At 58.0% G+C, this 14,596-nt stretch overlaps 4 protein-coding genes across 5 annotated transcripts; 1 reads left to right on the top strand and 3 right to left on the bottom strand.

Moving 5' to 3' along the window:
* Positions 1 to 217: 217 nt before the first annotated feature.
* Positions 218 to 4,267, bottom strand: ARPC5L (actin related protein 2/3 complex subunit 5 like). Its single transcript, XM_054284332.1, has 4 exons — positions 4,093 to 4,267; positions 3,904 to 3,976; positions 3,493 to 3,669; positions 218 to 1,925 (listed from the first exon to the last, which is right to left on the bottom strand). Exons 1-4 carry the CDS (start codon positions 4,230 to 4,232, stop codon positions 1,863 to 1,865), a joined length of 453 nt encoding a protein of 150 aa, XP_054140307.1. The 5' UTR covers positions 4,233 to 4,267; the 3' UTR covers positions 218 to 1,862.
* An 84-nt stretch (positions 4,268 to 4,351) lies between these two features.
* Positions 4,352 to 7,552, bottom strand: PPP6C (protein phosphatase 6 catalytic subunit). Its single transcript, XM_054284331.1, is given in 7 exon segments — positions 4,352 to 5,164; positions 5,780 to 5,989; positions 6,089 to 6,168; positions 6,560 to 6,701; positions 7,068 to 7,133; positions 7,223 to 7,408; positions 7,410 to 7,552. Coding segments are annotated over 7 exon segments (1,050 nt in total). The 5' UTR covers positions 7,527 to 7,552; the 3' UTR covers positions 4,352 to 4,915.
* A 109-nt stretch (positions 7,553 to 7,661) lies between these two features.
* RABEPK (Rab9 effector protein with kelch motifs) lies at positions 7,662 to 9,685 on the top strand. Its single transcript, XM_054284490.1, has 7 exons — positions 7,662 to 7,720; positions 7,857 to 7,993; positions 8,068 to 8,220; positions 8,299 to 8,460; positions 8,707 to 8,856; positions 9,031 to 9,180; positions 9,337 to 9,685. The coding sequence occupies exons 1-7, from the start codon at positions 7,662 to 7,664 to the stop codon at positions 9,621 to 9,623; spliced, it is 1,098 nt and encodes a 365-aa protein (XP_054140465.1). The 3' UTR covers positions 9,624 to 9,685.
* Positions 9,686 to 10,345: 660 nt separating this feature from the next.
* Positions 10,346 to 14,234, bottom strand: HSPA5 (heat shock protein family A (Hsp70) member 5). 2 transcript variants are annotated; one of them, XM_054284306.1, is made up of 9 exons: positions 14,147 to 14,234; positions 13,816 to 13,954; positions 13,404 to 13,635; positions 13,039 to 13,176; positions 12,718 to 12,830; positions 12,249 to 12,639; positions 11,759 to 11,996; positions 11,401 to 11,568; positions 10,346 to 11,220 (listed from the first exon to the last, which is right to left on the bottom strand). In XM_054284306.1, exons 2-9 carry the CDS (start codon positions 13,929 to 13,931, stop codon positions 10,661 to 10,663), a joined length of 1,956 nt encoding a protein of 651 aa, XP_054140281.1. In that variant the 5' UTR covers positions 13,932 to 13,954; positions 14,147 to 14,234; the 3' UTR covers positions 10,346 to 10,660. The 2 variants fall into 2 exon arrangements, with proteins under 2 accessions (XP_054140281.1, XP_054140282.1); XM_054284307.1 differs by having other exon boundaries at positions 14,131 to 14,148.
* Between the last annotated feature and the right edge of the window lie 362 nt (positions 14,235 to 14,596).

Below are 14,596 nucleotides of genomic sequence, written 5' to 3'. Positions count from 1 at the left end.
TGTCTGAAGTTAAGAAAACCAACAGAATTTTTTGGTACACTAAAGCTTGTCCAAACAGTCTTTAGTAACCAGATTCATGGCACTTCCAGACAGGACAGAGCATGGGACGGTTCAGCCCTGCTCTGCTGTGAAAATAGACAATCAAAAAGTACATTTATTTCAGTTGTTTCTCTGCTGAGATACAGCAGGGTGGAATAACCCTGGGAAGATTTTATTCTCTGAGATCTTTTCCCTTCTGATGTCCCTTTGCCCTGCCCTGTTTCTGTGGGACCAGGGGTCAGGACTCCCTCACCCCCCTGCTCCCTGCTGAATGACTGCTGGGTTTATGCTGATCCTGGCTTCAAAGGTTACTGCTGAACAGCAAGGAAAGCAGGACAGGCAGCCTGGAACGGAGTGACAAAGTAAAATCTTTTGTTATATATTCACTAACAACTTCAGTTTCAGATCCCAAAGCTCATAAAGGATCAACTTACCATAAGCTAGTTCTTAAGTGTTGAATTTTCGTTAGGTATCAGAGCAAGACTGGTGTGTATACATGTATTAAAAAGCTAATGCACTTTCCCTTGTCTCAGAACAGTGGTTATACATAATCCTTTCTATCACCATTGGACTTCTTTCCTTCTATGCTGTAAATATGAACTGTATGATGAAACACTATGAAATTTGTGGTGCAATACATTTTGGATCAAACCCCTAATCTTGATTTCTTTCTTTTTATAGTTCTGGTTATCTCCCCTGGGATGCTATAGCTATTTAAAATTGACTTTTAAACCATGACCCAAACCCCACCTTTGCCCAGGGTGAGGATGGGTGTGCCAGCTGTGCCACCAAGGCCTCTCCCAGGGAGCTGTGTCACAGTGAGTTGTGCCACTGTGCTTCCAAAATCACCTCCCACCAGGAGCAGCTGCTGCTGCACTTTGAGCAGCTGATGGAAGCGAGGACTGGGTGGAGCTGGGGCTGCCCAGGCAGCTGCTCCTTGGTGCCAAAGGGCAGGGAGCCCTGCCAGAGGGGCCAGGGGACAGCCATGGATCCAGGAGTGTGTCCTGCCTGGCCAGAGGACACACTAATACTTAAATCATAAGTCCTGAAGCATCTGCTTGACTTTCTAGTGTGGACAAGAATATAAAAATCAAACTCGGGGTCCTTACTATGTGTACTATTCACTGCATCTTCTAAGTCTTGATTGGGACTGCTGAGCTTGGTCTCACTCCCTACAGGCAGGACAGAGCTGGATTTGAGGACAAATTCTCCAAGTTGCTGGAGTTAGGAGCAGTCCTAAAAGGTGGACACTGGCTTGGACTGGGTTATTGCAGGCCTGCTTTGGAATAAGTGTCAGACTTACAATTTAGCTGAAAATAAATTTAACTCACGTGATCCAAGACCTTTATTGATGCAGCAGGCACTTCACTTTACACGACCCCAAGCCCAGAGTCCAAGAGTCCTTCACCCACACATTGAGCCGCCATTCCCAGAGCCCTTCTCCCACCCTCAGCTGCAGGACTCAGCCTGGACACAGCTACCTTGGGACTAAGCAGGACACACGGGAGCTTGCACCACCACACCTGGCTAAAGCAGCATCTGAAATACCTGTTCACTTGCAGTGTAGGAGGCAGGAGTGTGCCTTCTCTCTGCCTGGTAAAGAAGGGAGCAGGAGAATGTCTTGGCTCCTATATGTGATAGTCGGAATATGCAGGAATACCTTTACTCTTCCCCCACCTTTAAGGTTAAAAGCATTCCAAGAGGAGGTTACTGTAGGATTTCAGTAGATTGCAATCTCTAATAAAGATGGACCAGTGTAATTTCAGCTCATTCCTTCTTCTGAGTCCAAACCTGACCGTCACCTCTGTCCAAGTTAACAGTCTTTACACAGTCTTTCTTGCTGTGAGAACTCTTATTATGGAGCCCAGGCCTCCTACTGCCAGTGCCTGTGGGAAAGGAGAGAGGTTACAGCGTCACCACGCCCCACACAGAGCAAACACCCAAGAGTTCGGCCACAGAAGGGACTATGGCTCTTCTCCAAAGCTAGAAACTGTCATTCTCCACAGTCTAAGCAGCTTTTGGATCTCGAGGGCTCCAGTGTTGCAAGTCACTGACAGAGCAGAATGCCCACCTCCCTTATCCCTGAGGAGAGGAGGATGAGGAAGGGCTTGCTTCAGTTTCATTTGTGTCCCTCAATGAGAACAGTGTTTCCTTCTGAAGTCTAGAAGATGGAGGTGATTATGAAAAAAATATTTAAGCTGACTGCTGGAAGTGGGGCATTTACTTTGCAGCCACAGTCCAGCAGAGCACAGGGTATGAGAGCAGAGCGAGACGTGGCACTGGGGAACACGGCTGGACAAAGGCACAGCACCCACCTGGAGCAGGACTGGCAGGTAAACGCTGCTGAGCTCCCAGACCTGCCACAGAGGACAGACTGGTACTACCACTGAGCTGACTCTGCTCTGAGCAAGCCACATATCCTACCCGACTGCCACAAAGCAGAACACCAGGCTTTAAACCCTGCCTACCCAGACCCGCCTTGTTCCTTTCACAACAGAGAGGACGAGATGCCTTTCATGTCCCTGCACGCTCTGAGGACCAGTCAGGGTGGTGGTGTGTCACCTCCCACGCTGGGAGCACCACCCACGCTCACCTGAAAGCACCCTAATGGAAACAACAGGAAAAAAAGAGAAAAAAACCAAGCAGAAACATGTTCTTTGCTGTCTCAAGCAATTGCCTCCTCCTTGTCAAGGCTTGGCAAAGCTGGTGACAGCAGCAGTAGCTGGAGTCATGGTACACCAGCTTTATGTAGAGCAGGAAAAGCTCTGCACGTTGGGAAAAGGACAGCAGCTGCCCTGCACAGGGAGCTGCAGCATTCCCAGGGATCAGTTTTCCTTGGAGCACTGACAGCCAGGGCTCCAGCTGAAACCCCTGCAGTGGGGGCACATCTCACTGGGATTGCTGCCCGGGGGCAGGGGCACCCAGCAGCTGCTTCAGGGATGTGCCTCAGCCACCACAGACAGGGAGGGAGGCCCACAGGCAGCTGCTGAACACACCCCACGGTCCCTGTTTCACAGCTGACATTGCACAGAAACAAGAGGCCCCTGCTGGTCCCCAATGGAATCTCTGGAGACCTCAAAATCCTCTCCTGGGCGAACCAAACAGGTTTGCTGAAGCCTGTGACTCAGCTGACGCAAACTGCCAGCCTGAGCCCCCTGAGCTGGGCCCAGAGGAGGCTGCAGCTGCCCTGTCCCTCCCAGGACATCTCAAGGGCAGCTCGAGGCTTTCCCCTGCAGGGAGATCTCCCTGCCCTGTCCCCTCTCCCCACGGCAGAGGGTGAGGTTTGAAATACAGGCAAAGGCTTTGTGAACGCAGGCTCAGAGACCAAAGATGAAAGGAAACACCGAGCTCCTCAGGGATGAGGCCCTGCCACCACCTGCTTCTCTTCTCTCCTGAAAGCACTGGCCAGGACCCTGCGAGCGTGGCTGAGCCAAGAGTGCCCCCAGCACGTACCTTTTCATGCCACTGAAGTAATATTGCACTGCTGTTTTCTGTTGGCTTTTCAAATCCTTTATAAATGTACTTCATTAACAAATCAACACCGTTTCTGTCTAAGGAATTCACCGCTTGTTCTATTTCGCTGCTTTTAAAAGATGTGAGGACTTTAAGCATCGTTCCCTGGGCCTGCTCCTGGGAAGACAAGGCAAAGGGAGAAATGTGAGAACGAGAACAGCTGGGAACGATCCAAGACTCGTGTCTGGCAAGAGCCGGGCGCGCTCCAGGCTGGGTTATGTCTGTAAGGAGGTGAGCAGAGCTGGGGTCAGAGGAGGAAGGGGCAGGCGCGGGGGATGCCGGTGCCAGCCCGGGCTCACGGAGCGCAGCGGCGCCGCTCGGGCGCGTGCCCGCAGCCCTGCCCGGCCCTACCTTCATGGCCTGGCTCCTGGTGTTGCCCGGGGAGCTGCGGATGGCCGTGTGGAAGGCCCGCAGCGCCTCGCCTGTGCGGCGGCGGTCAAGGACTCAAACCGGGACGTGCGGGACGCGCAGCGCGGCCCCGGCCCGAGCGCGATCGCGGCCGCTGCCCGGCGCTCCCGGCCCCCCCGGCCCAAAGGATATTGCCTGAGCAGCGCTTCCACCTCGGGGCTGGCATCGGGCTCGGCCGCCGCCGCCTCCTCGGGCTCCTCCACGAAGCGGTTCTCGTCGTACTGGTCGATGTCGAGGCGGCGGAAGCGGGACGAGAGCGTGCTCCGCGCCATCCCCGCGCCCGGCCCGGCCCGCCGGAAACGGCGCCGGCCCCGCCGGAAGCGGAACCCGCGCGGCCGCCGCGCCCCGCCCCGCCCCGGCCCGCGCGCCCCGCCACAAAAACACAACAGAGCCTGGGAAAAATCCGAACAATGACTTTAATGTACAAATCCCGTCGCTGCGGCAGTTCGCGGGTTTAATCGGGGTCCCGAGGCAAACGGAACGAACCGGGGACGGGGAACGGCCCTTGGACCGCTTTACTGGGATCCACGGAACGCTCGGAAAAGGCTGGCTCGGTCCTGCGCCGTGAGCGCAGCACGGGCAGCCCCGGCCCCGCCGCGCACCGGGCACTGACTTTGCTGCTGAAATCTCTTTAAACTTACCAAAAACAAAAAGCTGAACAAGAGGGCGGCCCGAGCGGCTCCCGCAGCGTGGTGGTTAAAGGAATCGGTTCATCTAACCCAGGACTAGGCGAGGACTACATGCAGTAGTACAAATCTCAAGGACATATTACAAATACTCTGAAATTAATCTAGGGCTGGGGAAAAAAACTTGCTACAGACACCATAATACACAATAAATTTAGATAATTTAAAAATAAAAAAGGCAAGAGGCAGCATTTCAGCAGCAAAGTGCTCAATAAAAAGTATATTGTAAAGGGGCAGGACAGGGAGAGGTGACAGCAGGCGGGCAGGGCTCAGAGGAAGTACGGCGTGGTTGTCCTGGGAGGAATGACACGCTCTGAGTCTGGAACTGCGCGGAATAACTTTGGTTCTCTTGTATTTACATCTTTAAAGACCATGATGGACGCGATGTTCCCGCAGCGGTAGCAGTAGTTGGGAGCTGACCATACCGTTACCAACTTCTCATCAAACATGAATTTGTATCCTTCGTGGACGAGCTGGTGCGCTCTGCAGATCAGCTTCAGGTTGTTGATGTGAACAAACTGCAAGGGAAGGGGGAAGGTGAGCTCAGCGTGGCCCCAGCACGTGCTGCTCCTGGGCTGGCCCCACAGCAGGACAGAGAGCACAGCAGGGCTGGGGACCCAGCACTGAGACACCCTGGGGCGTACAGGTGGGACCACCCGAGCACTGGGAACAGCTGACACCCAGGCAGCAGGGCTGGGCTGTCCCTGGCTGAGCCCTTCCTGACCGTGCTGTGCCAGGGCCACAGGACAGCACAGGCTGAGCCTGGCCAGGCCACTGTGTAGAGCCCTGAGGAGTCTGCTCAGTGCAGACACAACAAAATTAACTCAAAAATTGCTTTAAAAAGGGTTTTTTTCTCCTAGATCCTTAGGAAACCATTCCACGCAGAGCCCAGGGACACTAGTGAGTCCCACCACATCACACTTTTCAAAAGCAAGATGGGTATTAGTGCATCTGGCAGTTACATTTGTGCTTTTAGGTTCAAGTGGCTCATTTTTCCAGCTGGCACAAGCCAAGCTTCTCCACCAGACCACCACGAGTTACTGGCAGAGGTGTGACAGGGCAGTTCAGTGCCCTGCACTGCCCTTGCTCCACCCAAACCCCACGCTGGGCTGCGTGGCCCTGAGCAGAGTTACCTCGTTGGTGACCTTGGCCCCGAAGAGCCAGCCTGCCCCACGGGGGCTGATGGCCCACGTGTCCACGTCCTCGGGGTCTGACCACACCAGGTCGCAGAAGGCGCCTTTGTGAGGGATCTCCTGGTTGCGCTCGATGGTCCGGATCTGGTCCAGGGTCTTGATGTCTGGGGAGAGGCCCCCATGCACACACAGGATCTGCTCGTCTATCAACTGCAGGGGAAGGACACGAGCACCTCAGCATGGCTGCCAGGGGAGCCCCAGCCCACAGCTCCCACCAGGACAATGTGTGAGCGTGGTGTTTGCACTTACAGCTGCTATTGTGAGCATGTCAAACACTTTGGTGCAGTATCTCCAGGCGTTTGCGTTCCCGTATTTGGTTTGGCACTCGTCTGTTGGAGAGAACAGTTTTATCCCTTGTGGATCAGAGGAAACAGGAAGAGCAAACACTGACAGCAGAAGCTGCACACCCAGGTGTGCCACACGAGCCCTTCCAGGAGCCCTGTGCTGGGTCCTGCTGCTGGCCAGGACCAGCTCCAGCAGCAGGAGGGACCGAGCACCTCCTGCTCTGCCTGTGCCTGAACGTGGCACCAGAGCACAAGCAGGAACCCCAGGTGCCAGAGGAAACGAGCAGCAAGATCTGCCTTAAACACATTCCATTTCAGAAACACAGTGACCTTGTTACCAAAGGACAGCCCTGGAACCCGTGTGCCCCCCACCCCCCTGGGCACCTTTGCCAGGGTTTCCCGAGGCAGAGGAGCTGCAGGCACAGGCAGCACTCACCATAGAACCCGTACACCTGGGTGATCTGCCTGCTCTCGTGGTTGCCTCGCAGCAGCGTGATACGGTCAGGCCATTTGGCTTTTAGTGCAAGGAGGTACGTGAACGTCTCGAGGCTGTAATACCCCCGGTCTACAAAGTCCCCCTGAAGGCAGAGACAGCCGCACATGGAGAAAGGGCACAGTGACACATCCGCTCCCCATCCTCCCTGCCGCAAAGGAACCCAGCGCTGGAGGGCACCGGCACCTGCTGGGACCCGCGGCGGCTCCGGGCACTGGAGTGTCAGCTGTGGGCCGGGCACTCCCCTCTCCGCTGTCCTGACATGACCCCGGGACACGCGGGCAGGGCAGGGCAGGGCAGGGCAGGGCGCTCTGCCTCACCCCGCGGGGCTCCCGGCAGTACAACCGGCGGGCAGGAGCCAACACCGGCGCCGGGCGGGGCCCGGGGCTCGGGAGCCCCTCGGGGTTTCAGCCCCTGTCAAACCCGGCGGGGCCGCGCCCGGCGCACCTACCATGAAGATGTAGTTGGTGTCGGGGACCTGCCCGCCGGTCCGGAACAGCTCGCACAGGTCATAGAACTGCGGGGGGAGAGAGGCGTGAGAGGCACCGGGCATCGGCACCGACCCCGGCCCGGGGCTGCACCGGGAGCGGCCCGGCCCGGCCTTACCTGCCCGTGGATGTCCCCGCAGACGGTGACGGGCGTAGACACGGGCTGGACGTTGGACTCCTCCAGCAGCAGGTCACAGACGTAGTCACAGAGGCGCTGCGGGACGGAGCGGGGCAGGGTCGGGGTCAGCGCCGGGACCACCGGCACCGCCCGCTCCGGCCCGCCCGGCAGCGCCCACCCCGGCCCCGGCCCGCCCCGGCCGGTCCCGGCCCCGCCGCCGCGGCCGCACCTTGAGGTCGTTCTCGGGCAGGTACTTGCAGAGCCGCGCGATCTCCACGTACTTGTCCAGGTCCAGCGGCGCCATCTTGGCACGGGTCGGGCAGAAGCGGGCCCCCCCCCGCCACTTCCGGGCGGCGGAGCGCGCCGCCGGCGCGGGCGGAAGCGCAGGGCACTTCCGGCGGCACTTCCGGCCGGCCGGCCCGGCAGCGGCCCCGCCGCCATGGCGCCGCGGGCGCTGCCGCTGCTGCAGCCGGGGCGGCGGCCGCGCCCGGGACGGTGGTGAGCGCGGCGGGGGCGCCGGCGGCACGGCGCCGGGCGGGCGGGGGCGGTGGGGGGATAGCGATGAGCGGGGCGGCGGGACCGGCGGGAGCCCGGGCCGGCCCAGCCCGCGCTGAGCGCCGCCCTCGCCCCGCAGGTACCGGCTGAGCCCGCGCGGGGAGCGGCCCCGCGGCCGCGTGGGACTCGGCTGCCTCCTCCTGCCCGGCCGCGTCCTGCTGCTGGGCGGTGCCGACCCCGCCGGGGCCTTCGCGGACGCGCATTTCGTGGAGCTGGGTGAGGGCCGGGGCGGGGCGGGGACCGGGACCGGGACCGGGACACCGGGACCGATCGCCTGTCCCCGTCCACAGCCCCGCTGCGCTGGATCCCCGCCGGCTGGCGCGGACTGAGGCCGCGCTACGAGCACGCCACCGTGCTGCCCGCCGCTGGCCCCCCGCGCCTCTGGGTGTTCGGCGGAGCGCACCCCGCCGGGAACCGCGGCTGCGTTCAGGTGCTGGACCCCGGTGAGTGCCCCGGGCCGCGGGACGGGCCCGGCCTCCGTGCCCGTGTTGGTTGCTCGGTTAATCGACTGTCTTAACCAGAAATAGGAACGTGGGAGAGCCCTGCGGTGAGGGGGGAGCAGCCGCAGCCTCGGACATTCCACACGTCCTCGGCGGCCATCGGGGCCCGGCTCTTCGTGTTCGGGGGTGGGGACAAGGGAGCGGAGCCGGTGAAGGACCAGCGGCTGCACGTGTTCGACACAGGTACCTCCCGCTGGGGCACGGGGGCGCTGCCTTGGGGTGTAGCCAGAGGGCTGGAATTGCTGAGCTCTGCTTGGAGTTCAGACATGGGATGGGTGGCTGTTCCTCTCTTGACAGGCCCTTGTGTTCGTGTGCTCACTGGGAATTCAGACCCCGGCTTGGATGGGAAGCCTCGGCAGGGCTCTGGGGTTGTTGGTCTGTAGAATTTCCAGAGTTTTGTTCCTAATGCCCATGTGCTCCCATTTTTAGCCACCCTGGCCTGGTCCCAGCCAGAGACTCATGGTGATCCCCCTTCCCCTCGGCACGGACACGCCGTGGTTGCAGTTGGGACCAAACTCTTCATCCACGGAGGTTTAGCTGGAGATGTTTTTTACAATGACCTGTTCTGCATCGACACAAGTAAGTGTGGATGGAGGTACAGCAGGGCAGTACCTGTGAGCTGTGCTTTGACTGGGGGGACGTTTTTTCTGAAATACTAGTTCTTAAGTGCTTAAAGCATTACCTTGTTTAAATCAACAAACTGCATGGGGTTTGTGTAATGCATAACCCTGGAAATGTTGTTTCCTGCACCAGATGACATGAGATGGGAGAAGATCCCAGCCACTGGGGACGTCCCTGGAGGAAGGGCATCCCACTCCTCGGCAGCATTCCAGGAGCACTTGTACATTTTTGGTGGAATAGGTCCAGATGGGACACTGGATACTACGTACAAGTATCACACAGGTAGGGAGCTGCTCTCAGGGTGCCAGGGAAGATGCCAGGCAGCTGGGGAACACGTTACCTGCTCAAGCCCTGGAGTTGCAGCACTGCAGGACTGAATGCATGGTGTCACTGCCTGGTGTGTGATGTTTAAGCTGTGACTGTATCTTTGCACTGCAGGAAGGCAGCACTGGACACTCCTGCAGTTTGAGTCTCCCCTGCCCAGCGGGAGGCTGGACCACGCCATGTGTGTCATTCCCTGGCAGGCTGGGGCACACGGGGACACAGGAGGGTCCCCGGCTGGGACAGAGCCCCCTGTGGCAGCAGCTGACAGAGCTGAGCCCCTGCAGCGGGGCCTGCGAGAGGGCTGTGCTGCAGACGCCTCTGTCCATCTGCTGTTCGTGTTTGGGGGCATGGACACCCAGGGGCACATACACAGGGACTGCCTGGTCACCCTCATTGAGTAGAGTCCCCACAGCCCCAGCCTCATCCCCTGGGGCTACTTGTGCCCCCTAAACGTGTCCTTACCCTTGGGGACAGGGGCTCTGCCTGAGCAGGGTCCTGCTGCAGCCCCAGCCCAGGGAACATGGCAGGAGCCAGCTCTGCTCTGCTGGAGCTGGCACCAGACAAGGTCATTCTGGACTCAACTAATCCCATGGATTGGATAAGGATCAGTTAAATAAAGAGACCAAATTTCAATTAGGCTTCTTTTTTTCTAAGAACCTTTATTAGGTGTAAACTACTTTTCACTGTTGAGAAAACTGGTCTGTTTCATATGACGCTTTATTAAAAGCTCTTAAGTTTTAATACTGCAGGAAAACATAATTAAGCCAAGCTCCTCCCTCACTGCTGGGCACCACCACTAGAGCCTGCAATGTGCTCTGGTGGCTAACCTCCCTCTCTCAGCTCAATAAAAGCTGCCCCTTCAGCAGTTACTCAGGCTTGATCCCCCCTTCCTTATCAGGATCTGTTGTGAAACTGAAGTGAGGTCCAAGTCCACCCTCTCCCGTCAGAAACTGAACCCCAGTTCACCTCAAGGCAACAGAGGCCCAGCTCCTGCTTTCAAACCTCCCACTCTCCAGGAGCACATGAAAGGTGACCTTGAGAAAGTGAGCTGCACTCCATCCTTCAGGGTTAATCCAGATCCTGGCTGGAGCTGGGTCACGGACATCACAGAACCAGAACAGAGTCCAGTGTAAATAACAAATTTATTGTGGTCACTCCAGGTAGAAAAGCTCTACACCAAGTTCACATGACCAGGTTGTTAAATAGAATGTTCCACTGCCAATACTTCTAAACCCACATTTACACTCCCACCCCGCTCCCCTCCCCAGACATCGAGCAACTGCTAACGAAAAGCAGGATACAGCCACGTCGGGCTAGCGGTTCCAGCTCCACTCACGAGTGAAGATTCAAAGTTACATTCCAAATTAAGAGTTCAATATTTTAAACAAGTGTTCCTGAGTCCAATATATACACACACCACATTCGGGGACACCGGTATCTACAACTCGTCCTTCTCTGCCGCCTCCTCCTCGCCGGGCGGGGGGCCAGCGCTGCCGTACAGCTTGCTCACAATGGGCTGAACCACCTCCTCCAGCTCCTTCTTTTGTGCTTTGAAGTCTTCTATGTCCCCATCCTGATGGCTTTCCAGCCACTCGATCTTTTCCTCCACTGCTTTCTCTATTGTTTCCTTGTCCTCAGAGGACAGCTTCCCACCCAGCTTCTCCTTGTCCCCAATCTGGTTCTTCAGGGAATAGGCGTAGCTTTCCAGCTCATTCCGGGCATCGATGCGCTCCTTCAGCTTCTTGTCTTCCTCGGCAAACTTCTCAGCATCGTTGACCATCCTCTCGATCTCCTCTGGTGTCAGCCTGTTCTGGTCGTTGGTGATGGTGATCTTGTTCTTGTTGCCGGTGCCCTTGTCCTCGGCCGTGACACGGAGGATCCCGTTCACGTCGATCTCAAAGGTGACCTCGATCTGGGGCACACCACGAGGGGCAGGAGGGATTCCCGTCAGATCAAAGGTGCCCAGGAGATGGTTGTCCTTGGTCAGGGGACGCTCACCTGCAACACACAATGACACAGGGTTACTGTCTTGCCTAGCTGTGGCCTGTACTTTGTGAAACCGTGAGCGACACAGTTCCGTGAACAAAGTACCTACAGCCTTTGTGACAATCAGGAACAAGAATGAAAACCCTACAGCAGATTCCAGCTGTCACATGGGCCACCACAGCTGACACCCACCTTCATAGACCTTGATGGTCACAGTTGGCTGGTTGTCAGAAGCTGTGGAGAAGATCTGAGACTTCTTGGTGGGAACAACGGTGTTTCTTGGGATCAGCTTGGTCATGACACCTCCAACGGTCTCAATGCCAAGAGTCAGGGGACAGACATCGAGCAAGACCAAGTCACCTGGAACAGATCAAAGGCAAGACTGTGACACAACTTCAACACGAATCACAATGCTGCAGACAGGATCCTGAGGCCTCAGGGGCACAGAACTCCAAGGACTGGAAGAGATCCAAGTTTGTCTGCATTTGCTTGTCAATGCCCAACATCCACTGTTGAGTCAACTCTTGGGTGGCAGTGAAGGTGCCATTACCTGTATCCTGGTCCCCAGAGAGCACTCCAGCCTGCACAGCTGCGCCGTAGGCCACAGCCTCGTCTGGGTTAATGCCACGAGAAGGCTCCTTCCCATTGAAGAACTCTTTAACGAGCTGCTGGATCTTGGGGATGCGAGTTGATCCACCAACCAAGACAATCTCATCAATATCAGACTTCTTCAGGTCAGAATCTTCCAGGACTTTCTGAACAGGCTTCATAGTGGAACGGAACAGGTCCTGCAGAGACAAAACCCCAAGGATTGTGAGACTGTATTCCCAGCACGCCCCATTGTGCAGCCCCAGGGGTACAAGGTACAACCACTACAGAGCAGAGATGCCAAACTGAGGCCCAACTCCCTGGCAGGAACAGCTGCCTGCTTACACAGAGTTATTTATACTCCAAAGTGCAGTGTCACAGCATGAGATGCTGCACATTCTCCAGTCCCAATCCAAAGCTGAGGCTCTGTAACTTTACCTTTCTAAACTTACCATGTTCAGCTCCTCAAACTTGGCTCGAGTGAGTGTCTCCGAAAAATCCTCTCCTTCAAAGAAGGACTCTATTTCAATCCTGGCCTGGTGCTGAGATGACAAAGCTCTCTTGGCCTTCTCCACCTCCCGTCTCAGCTTCTGCACAGCTCTGTTGTCCTTCCTAACATCCTTGCCAGTTTTCTTCTTGTAGAGCTTGATGAAGTGCTCCATAACACGCTGGTCAAAGTCTTCTCCACCCAGGTGAGTGTCTCCATTAGTAGCCACAACTTCAAAGACTCCGTTGTCAATTGTGAGGAGGGACACATCAAAAGTTCCACCGCCCAGGTCGAATACAAGGATGTTCTTCTCTCCCTCTCTCTTGTCCAGTCCATAAGCAATGGCAGCAGCTGTTCTGTAGAGGGAACAGGCTGTCAGGGCTGGGGGTGGCAGCCCACAGCTCCCCTGGGGCAGGACAAGGTGGGCTACTCACGGCTCGTTGATGATGCGCATCACGTTGAGCCCCGCGATGGTGCCCGCGTCCTTGGTGGCCTGGCGCTGGGCATCGTTGAAGTAGGCTGGCACCGTGACAACAGCGTGGGTCACCTGAGCAGGGAGGGACAGCTTTGTTACAGTCTGTGAGCAGTACCAGCCACTCTGAGCACTGCTGGAACAAGCAGCCCGTCCTCAGAGATGAAGAGCCAGCAGCACGGACTGGTTTGGGATGGCAAGGTCAGTCCTGGCTCAGCCTACCCTTCTCCCATTTCCTAAAGCTGCTAATCCAAGTTGTTACCAGTGTTTCCTGTGCACTTACTTTCTTCCCCAAGTAAGCCTCTGCTGTTTCCTTCATCTTCGTCAGGACCATTGCAGAAATTTCTTCAGGAGCAAATGTTTTTGTCTGTCCACCTCCAACATCAACCTGAATGTGGGGCTTGGCTTTCTTCTCAACTACCTGAGGAGAACAAAGGATACTGTCTCATTCAACCGTTCTAAACTGTTCCTATGGTTCTTTCTAAAAATCAAGCCAAAGCCTATGACAGGCATAACTTTAGTGCAGCTAACTCCAGGAACGGTTTTTTACACACCAATCCTCCCATGGGGCACTGTGAGCAGATGCCTCTTCTGACCCGAATTGCAGTCCTCCCCTCCAGCCCCCCTGCCTCTGCACTCGGGGCCCACCTTGAAGGGCAGGTACTTGATGTCCTGCTGCACGGAGGGGTCATTCCACGTGCGGCCGATGAGCCGCTTGGCATCGAATACGGTGTTCTCCGGGTTGGACGTGAGCTGGTTCTTGGCAGCATCCCCGATCAGGCGCTCCCCCTCGGGGGTGAAGGCCACGTAGGACGGCGTGATGCGGTTCCCCTGGTCATTGGCGATGATTTCCACGCGCCCGTTCTTGAAGACGCCCACGCTGGGGTTGGGGGGGAACGGAACGGTCAGGCGGGGCCGCGGCCTGCACACATTCCCCCCCCCTCGCCTCCCCTTGTGCTCCTCCCCGCGCCCTCCCGGGCCCGCAGGCGCTTCCCGCGGCTCCTGCAGGCCCTGCCCGCCCAGAAGGGCCCGGCCGCCCCCCGTGCCCGTCCCCACGCACCAGGAGTAGGTGGTGCCCAGGTCGATGCCCACCACCGTGCCCACGTCCTCCTTCTTCTCCTCGTCGTCCGCCCAGACGGCGCCCAGCGCCAGCAGCGTCAGCAGCAGAAGCCTCATCGCGACCGCTCACCTGCGCCCACCTACCGAGAGGCCGCCGGTTACACAACGGAGGCGCCACGTGCGTGGCCGCCCCGCTCACCCCTCCCCGCGACCACCCAGCCCCCGCCGTGCGGAATCACCCCCGGTCCCCTCCCCATCTCTCCGTGTCCCCAACCGCCATCCCCCCCGCAGCGGCCCAGCCCCGTGCGGCCCTCACCGCGCCCGGCGCTCACCGTACAGAAACGCCGCGCCCCGATCTCCGCTGAGCCGCCAGGCCGCGCCGCCCGCCCTTTTATACCTTCCGTTACCCCTTCGTGGAGCCTCTCCATTGGCTGCCGCGCCCTCGCTGGAGCCTCTCCATTGGCCGGCTGCTACCAAGCTGGCCTCCCGCGATTGGCGAGCACCGCGCGGCCGCTCCGCCGCGCCCGGCGCGCCCCCCTCGCGCCGCCCTATTGGTTCCACCCGCCGGCCGCGGCCACAGAGAAGCGTGAGCCAAGCGGAGCGTCCCCATTGGCTGGGCGGGACCACGGCCGCGGAGTGGGGGGGCACTTCTGGAAGTTTCCATGGTTACCGGCCGGGGGAGATAACCCGCCGGTAGGGGTGGACGCCGACGCTCCCGGGGGCACCGGGGGTACGGGCGGCACCGGGGCACTGCCGGGAGGGAGGCGCGGGGAGGTTGGAGC

Source organism: Melozone crissalis, unplaced genomic scaffold, assembly GCF_028551555.1.
Source record: "Melozone crissalis strain CALT ecotype California unplaced genomic scaffold, PUWL_Pcris_2 ptg000041l_1, whole genome shotgun sequence".
NCBI lineage: Eukaryota > Metazoa > Chordata > Aves > Passeriformes > Passerellidae > Melozone > Melozone crissalis.
The sequence above is the reverse complement of the archived record's forward strand: the minus strand, read 5'-3'. Positions and strand labels throughout refer to the sequence as shown.